Source organism: Bactrocera latifrons, unplaced genomic scaffold, assembly GCF_001853355.1.
Source record: "Bactrocera latifrons isolate USDA-ARS-PBARC rearing strain unplaced genomic scaffold, ASM185335v1 scaffold_391, whole genome shotgun sequence".
NCBI lineage: Eukaryota > Metazoa > Arthropoda > Insecta > Diptera > Tephritidae > Bactrocera > Bactrocera latifrons.
Genome location: NW_017537036.1, coordinates 106,888 through 115,705, shown reverse-complemented (window position 1 = coordinate 115,705; position 8,818 = coordinate 106,888). Strand labels below are relative to the sequence as shown.

Genomic DNA, 8,818 nt, shown 5'->3' with positions numbered 1-8,818 from the left:
TCTAACAGCTGTTGCACAGATGTGGGCAGCCAATTTTTCATGCTGGCATCGCTGAGCATACAAACATTGCGATCTATGTAACAGTACAGCTTGCCYACACGGTAAACCTGCAAAAGGAGAGTATTATTATATGCACGCAACAACAAAAATAACCAAACCAACACACCTGCTTGCCCAACTCCCGCCGACCTGGCAGCGGCGCAAAGAGTATGCCACGTTCGGCGCACTTCTGTGAGACCAACTCTTTGAACTCCAATTGCGCCGGTGGCACCATCTGCATATCCAACATTGTGGGTGGTGGCGGCGGCGGTGGCGTCGACGTCAATATGGGTGTTGGGATGGACGACAGTGTGGGCGGGGCTAGAACGTCKGTAGCGCGATGCATCATTTCAAGCGCGCGACGCAAATGTTCCTTTATGCTCGGCTCGCGTAAGATCTCCTCGGAGAACATGCTCTTCCAGCCGGTGTACCAGCGTGAAATTTCCGCATAGTCGGGTGATTGATTTAGCCACAATACCAACACTTGCATCCATTTGGGAAAGAAATATTTATCGAGTAATTGCGCCATTTGTGGCGTGGGCACAAGTTCATGCCACTCCCATACTTGATTCCAGAGTTCCAACTGTTGTTGCAGCGGATTTATAATGAACTCGTTGAGTACCAATTGCAGTTTGGGTATAATGTGTTGCGAGAGGAAGCGTTGCATTTCGACGTYGTTGAAAGCGCCCTTCCATGGTGTGAGCATGGCGCGTGCGGAACGATCTTGTGGCATCCAYGCTTGTAGAGCGGCGGCCAATTTTTCACGTATGGTTGGAAATATGAATTCCTCCATTTTATGGCCGAGTATATTGTTCCAGGGTAGTATCCAAATGTGTATGGGTACGGTATCGGTGAGTGGATCCCAATCGCGTACGCCGTTACTCAGTTGCGGCAACACCAACTGCTCGAGCACGGAGTCAAGTATCCATGTCGGAAAGAGTGGTGCCCAACAGTCGAGTAGCGCAGCCATGGGTTGATGCAATTTTGGATTCCAGGAGGCGGCGCATGCGCGGAAACTCGGTATAACGCCAGCCCAGACGAGTGATGAGTACGGATCGAAAATGTTACGCGACTCATTTTGTGGTTCTGCATTTGACTCCAGTATGCCACGCCACTTTTTAATGAGCTCCACATGTTGTGTGGGCTGTTCGATGGGCTTCCAATTCTCCAGCGTTATCTTGACGAGCGGTGCAATAACACCCGCTGCTAAATCGCCTAAAGCGAATTCTTTGTATTCGGCAGCGTAGTCGTGCTGTAGCGTGACGAAAATTTGCTCAGCGCGCTGTAGTGTCATATCATTACTGCTTGTTAGTTCTTCGACAAGTTTTAGCGCTTGTTCGAGCGTGTCTATGTGATTTTTCTCGAGGTGTACGATTTCATCAAGATTTTTGCGCTCATGCTCTAGCGCTTCCTGCCGATCTGTGGCCTCCCGTTCTGCCTTATCGAGCGCTATAATATCCTGTTCACACATATTCACGATCAGCTGTAGATTGTGCATCAATTCGGGCAAGGCAAATGTGCTGCCTTTTTTGGCGGTAATGCTACTGCTAGCGACAGCTTGCTCCAGGTCGTAGAGTTCTTCATCGGCAACTTTTGCTTGTCCTAACGCATGATAGCCGCTGAGCACACGCTTCWCAGGTCCAGTCATGTCGATAACGGGCACATTGCCAATCTTTTTGCTGAAAAAAAAACAATATCTATCTTCAAAAACTTTTTTTAATCTCTAAATTGCTTACAAATTACCTTATTTTTTCGGATAACATGAAATTACCCTTTTTACCCTTCTCAATCACTTCTTCTACRGAGCGATAATAATAACGCTTGCTCTTGTCTAGACGCGTGTCACCGCTCTTCTTCCACTTATTCAACTTCTCTTTAAAYTCTTTTTCCTCGCGCACGTCTTCATCCTCCTTTACCATAGGCTATAAAAATAAATTATATAAAAGTAATGTCGATTTCTTACACATAAAAACATAAAAAACCCGCTCACCCCTTTACCACCCACACTGGCGGCAGCTTCCGGTCCATAAGCACCAATTGCACCACGTCCTTTACGCACATGTGCCTGCACCGGTTGTGATATGCCTTGCAGATCTTTGCCCAAACCTTTACCCGGTTTATAACCCATTTGTAGCAGCAATTTAGCGCCAATACCACGTGTGTGCTGCTCCCAAGCGCCAACATTTGGATTTCCCATTTGCCGCGCATTATTACTACGTTGTTGTCGGCCAACTTCAGCGCGCTGCTTTTGTGTGCGKTCATCATCATCCGAAGTAGTTGCTGAATCASTAGTGTCTCCATCAGCAGCCTCCACTTGTTTTGGCTTGCGCCCGAAAGCGGGACGCGYGTTTGCTTCATCACTTTCCTCATCGGTGATTTGCTGTTCAGCAGTATCTTTCTCAGCTTTTTTATTTTTCTTGCCCGCTTGTTGTATGCCACCTGCGACAAAACTAACTGGTGCTGTGTAATCTTTTGATTTGCTACCACCACCGCCGCCGCCARGACCGGCACGGCCACGTCGTCCACGACGACTGGATTCTTCTGCGCTATCATTGTCACTGTCATCGGCCCAAATGCCTGAAAGGGGATTAAATTTTTATAAAGCAATTTTTTAAACTTTTGAATCAAAACACTSTATATAATTTTACCATAAATTTGTTGATTTTTCGACAGATTCCGCCGCCGGCCTGGATTGAACTCATTGTCCAAATCGTAATCTGTTATTTCAAAGCGCTCGTATTCATTATCCGACATGGCGCTGGTGGTTTAATTTTTATGTTATAATTTTTATTGGAACTGAGAGCAATTTATAAAAGAAATTCGAAAAACAATTTGATATTAAACAAATGTGGAATCGAGGATACAAATACTGAAACAGCTGATCGTTGCATTCGCAACAGTGGCTGTTAAACTGTTCGCGACAAGGGTTGCTGCGGTACTTATTAAAAGAATAATTATTTGCTTAGTTTTTATGGTAAATATATTTGATAAATTTTTGAGTACTCCATACCTTTTTACCTAAAAAAAATTTTAAAAATTATCAAAAATTCCAAACATTTTAGATAAAACTTAAAAATAAAAGTATTAATTTTTTTATACCAAAATTTTAGTTTAAAATAAAAAAATACTTTTTAAAATAAAAACAGAAAGAGGATAAACTTTGTTGATATTTCACTAAAATGTTGTTGATATCTCACCAAAATGAAGAACGAAACTTCTAATTTTTAATAATTGTCCCGAAGTTTTTTTTTTGTGGCGTAAATATTTTTTTCCTATTTTTCTATCCTGTACTTCTGATTATAAATAAAAATAATTTTTTTTCGAGTTAAAAATAAATCTAAATTTTTTTCAATTCCTCGTCATTAATTTTTTAATATGTGAGATTAAAAACTAAAATGTTAAAGTTTTAAAAATTCAGTAAAAAATCAATAAATAAAAAATTAAAAATATATTCCTTATTAAAAAAATAAGCACGTATTAATTCAATTATTTCRAATCATGATTTGTAACACTGATTATAATCAATTATTTTATATTTAGTTACATAATTTATATATGTAAAATTGTATTATTTTCATAAATATTTCCCGGCATAATTTTTGTATTTAAACGCATTAAATTAATTTACGTAAATAAGTTCYTGTAAACACGTGAGTTGCTTCACAGTCGAACTTAATTTTTATTTATTTATTAACTATTTTTTAAATTCAAAAACTTTCCTCTGCAGCTTATTTACAAGCATACTCCCATCTGTTTCACATTATATACCCCAAACCATGTATGTTTTTATCGCCTATGCTATAACGTAATTACAATAAATAAGCAATTAAGTGTATTAAAAATAATAATATGCATTTGTTATTGTATTTAAACAGAAATAATTTTTTTTCTCATCTTTGCCATTTATTTCCATCCATGCTCACAACCACCACTCAACCACTTGAAACGCACATGCGCTCTTGCTATTCCGGTCTCATACAACCCTGTTTGTGCGATGAATGCAATTCTTTGCCGTTTCTGTTTTGTCTTCATTCGGTGTTTGACGTGAGCGCACGAGTTGTTGCAATTTTTAGCGAATAGCGGAAGATACGGTTCTTTTACAAATCCATTGCACAAAATAATGTGTAATATTCCGGCAACTAAAATAAAGTTTTAAAATTAATTACATACATATATTATCAGAACGCCTTGTTTATTAAAATAAAAAGTATTTATTGTTGTGTTAAAAGCAAAGAATCAAGTGACAAGTTAAGACATTCTGTTAAACTTCTCCAAATATTCTTGTAAGAAACGCGTGCTGCTTCATAGTCGAACGTAAACGGCGCAACTTGAAATCGAAAGGTGTTGTATATGTGTGTGTGCTTATGTGCTGGCAGAAGAAAGATAGGAAGGAGATAAACAAAAAAGTGCATTTTATATGARTGGCAATTAAATAAATACGAGCAAAGTATAAAAACAAAACATATAAAAGCACGTGCTATTCGCCGAACACAACAAATTTTAAGTTGGAACCGCCAAGAAATTGAATTTCTTTAKCAATTTGTGAAAACATTTGGACGACTCAATAACAACATATTAATTAATAACACATTCACCTGTTTGTCGTAATTTTTGACGTGTGTAAAAATGGTGCAGGTGAGTAATTTTGAAAATAATAAAAAATTGTGTTATAATCATTTTGTTGAAGAAATCTAGAAGGTGAAAAAAAGTATTTTATGTGCAAAAAAATTACTTTCCAATGGATTTTCAAATCATTGTTATATACAGAATTGAAGATATTTATTAAAATAAAAATGTGTATGCTTAAATCAAACATTATTCGAACATATTTAAATGTAAAATTGATATGTACGAATATTATTATAAATTCTACTTGGATATAATACTAAACTGAATAAACAAATCTACTTGTTTTTATATATGTAAACAACTTTTAGAATTTAGAATATTGTGTGGTCTTCAAAAGAGAGATTCTGTTATACATGTGCGATGTCTTATGTCTGCTTATATGATATAATTAGTGGACTCACAACTTGCCATAACTCATTGTAAAATAATAAATTTTTACACTTGGTTAAACAACTTTTTTTTTTTGGATTACATGCAAAAATGAAATTACTCAATTACGTTTTTCAAAGCTATGTTTTCGGATCGTTATAACTTATAACTTTTTGAGGCTATATAATAACCCTCAATATTTAATTTATGTTTACAAAAAAAAATTTAAAAAAATATATTTTTTTATTATCCGATGCCTTTCAATTGAAATAATGCTATTCTTTCTAAGCAGGCCGAGTCAACCTTACAAAAACAAATTTTAATTTTTCATAAACGCCTAAGATAAACAATAACTTACAATAATTTGAAAGAACTTGTACCGAAAAGTGTTATATTGTTTTAAAAATATTTCAAAATGTTGAATTGTGGAAGCAGTGTTCTAAAAACTTTCCGATTATACATTTTCCCGTATATTCTACAATTTAATTCACTAAAAATATTCGGAGATTTTTCGCTGATGGCCTGATTTTTTTTTTCAGATCCGATATGTGTTAATATCAATATTATTGCTCTGTTCATTTCGATTCGGAAAGTAAAATTGTGGTTTCTAGTCTACTTCTAGTTTGAAGTAGAGATCAGGGTAGATAACTTTTGATAGCAAAAAAATCATAACAGCATGAAACCTATCGGTAAAGCAAGATGAAATTACAAAAATTAAAGGCGTGGTTGAATTTTTAATAATTAAAAACGATTTATTTCGATCTCCGACAAAACTACGAGTTCTACGGGAAAAAGTTATTTGACAACGTTGTCGGAAATTAATAWWTTTACAACTTTTGTATTAACATCTTTTTCACATAACCTCAAAATTCATGTAAAAAGTTATTAATTAAGTTYTTTCAATTACAAAAAAATCGTTTTCACGAAATTTTAGAAAAACTAACTTTCTTACACAAATCGTCAGGATAAATACGCCACCATTTCTTTTTTGTTATTATTGTTTTTGTTACTRAAACTTTTTTGTTGCTGAATTGAAAAGTTACAGTTAATTGATTAGCTGACAAATTTGTTTTCCTTACGACCAATTGAATATATGGGTCAGTAATATKATTGSGGTGAAATAATTTCGAAGGGTGCTGGTTTATCTTTWTTAAATCTTCTCAATTTGTTTGCGTAGTGTAGTGCTTGACCTTGAGAAACGCAACATCTAAAGCATTAAGGACCTTTATCTAGATATTGGTCAACTTGGTTACTTGGCTCGACAATTTAAAATAAGTGTTAAGAAAAAATTTTCTTATGAGAGTTTCATATTATCTAAAAATTTCTGAACTGATTATTGTTAGCTATTTCCAAAAAAAAAAAAAACAATATATATTATTAAGGGTACTCTAATACTTACTAGCGAACTCTAGTTAACCTTCCAACATTTCGAATTATCCAAGAAAATTTTTGGAAGCATTAGGTTAACTTAGTTTGTTGATGGTGTTTGTTTTACATCTGCTACTAATACTGCTACTTTCTTTTCAACTCACTATGACTCTTTTCACTTTTTACTAATTTTAAAGACTATTGAATTTAATATAATTTTAAAGTCTTATTAATTTTATGCTTGACAAAGTCTAGGCATTGCTTGGATTAAAATATTTTGTATTTTAGATAATCTACAAATACACAATACTCAAATACTAGTGGATATATTGGTTAATTGATATTATTATGGGCTTATCACCATATTAATATTGTTTGAAAGTTGTTTATGTAGCTCATCAGATACTCCATTTTTAATAATCATCAAATGCTCCACTTAAGAACTTCATTTCCATTGCTTAGTTTGTACTGCAATTAAACCTATATTGTATAATGGTCCATTTTAAGCAATTTTTTCGGCTTTTATAATGTTTTTTGGATAATAATGATTGTAAATTTTTTGAAGAAAAAGAAATTTCCATACATGGACATAGTTTTGGTAATTTAGTTTGTTTGACAGATATGTGMCACAGCAATCCAATATGAAATTTTTGTTCGAAGATTGCACCATTGCTTCGGTGAATAAWYCCYTKSMRGKTTYCYKSRRRWWMCCCSKYMAAWWAAAMAGTTTTCCAGATAAGAATTTGATTTCGACTGAACAATTTGTATGGTAGCTGTAACGTGTAGTGGTCCGCTTGGAACTAAAATATTTGGAAACTGAAGCGTTCCCTTGAATAACAATTCATGCAAAATTTCGTGAAAATATCTAATCAAATAGAAAATTATATCATATAAGAATTTGGTTTTCAACGCTTAGTTTGTACGGCAGCTATATCGTATAATGGCCCGATCTGAACAATTTCTTCAGACACTATAACGTTGCCGTGAATAACAATTCATGCGAAATTTCGTGAATGTATTACATCCAAAAAAAAAAGTTTTCCATACAAAAACTAAATTTTGAACTTCCACTTTGTATGGCAGCTATATGCTTAGTGTTCTAATAAGGCGGTTTGTACAAATGAGCAGCTTTTTGGGGAAAAAAAGAGCGTGTGCAAAATGTCAGATCGATGTATCAAAAATTAAGAACATACATACATACTATATATTATATTGTAAAAGCCAACTTGCTTAAAAAAAAAAATAATCCACTTAAACACATTAAAATATAATAAATCAACAAAATATTTTTTCTACTAATAAAAAGCCAGTAATTTCAGCCTATACTGGTTACAAAACAAAGCACAACCCTCAATCTAATACAGATTAATTGCCATTTACGCACTTTGTCCGCATGAAAAAAAAAATAATACAATGCAACAAATTTGTTACATTGCAGGCATATGTATGTGCTTGCAAACATATACTACATACACTCCCTACAGCCATGTGCAATAYTGAAAGTTTTATTAGCAGACAGAGTCCACTTTGGCGGAGTGCGCAGCCATTCATTCAACCCCGACTTGGCTAATTGCTATATGTATATAGCTTTAGCAGCAGTTTTCATATTTAAAAATATGCATTAGAGATTTTTTTTCTAGAATTTTCACCATTTCCATAGCGCTTTTAATTACGTAAAGGGAAAAYTTACACATACACATATACGAATTTCCGCGTGTCCCAAACGAGAATTTCTCATTTGCATACATATATCACAGCACACACTGTTATATACATACATACCCATATATTTCTATATATAAACATACATATAAATATATTTCTATATAGATACATACATATATTTATGCGTCATATCTGCCTAGGGGTTGCAAGCCATGCTGTTTTTATTGTGGGCATATGACTTTAAAAATCATAAAGCTGCCGCAACTATCCCGTATTGGAATATTGATGACACCACCATCTGTTCACCAACACCGACAACAACACCTTCTCGCTTTTCCAAACGCATTGCGTGAAAGTAAAAACTGCCCATACACACTTGCATACACACATATGTATGTATGTCCGTGAATCCATGCCCGTTTGCATTTCATTTCTATTTTTATGCTCGTGCTTGCCCTTGTATGTGTGCAAATCGAATGAAAAAATGAAAAATCATTCTATGCATTTTCCACGTTTACTGCTGCAGGGCGTGTTTTTTTTTTTGTTTTTGTGTTTTTTTTGCAAAACTTTTTCTAAGCAGCTCATTTGATTCTCCCTATCGCAACGCAGCAATGCTCGTACGGATACATTTTAGTTCAATTTACTCCTTTCCTTGTGCGTACTAATAGAGTTGCCACGTCGCGTAGGAAAGCTTTAAGGCATTGATTGTTGTTTATTTAATCAATAATTGTTACTTATTAATTCATAT

The 8,818-nt window shown here is 34.6% G+C and overlaps 1 protein-coding gene across 1 annotated transcript; it reads right to left on the bottom strand.

Annotated features, from left to right (window-relative positions):
- LOC108972319 (septin-interacting protein 1) lies at positions 1–2,943 on the bottom strand (the record flags this gene model as incomplete). The annotated part of the gene is given in 5 exon segments (XM_018938849.1): positions 1–107; positions 167–1,718; positions 1,783–1,961; positions 2,030–2,616; positions 2,688–2,943. Coding segments are annotated over 5 exon segments (2,531 nt in total), but the record flags the coding sequence as incomplete, so codon positions are not given.
- Between the last annotated feature and the right edge of the window lie 5,875 nt (positions 2,944–8,818).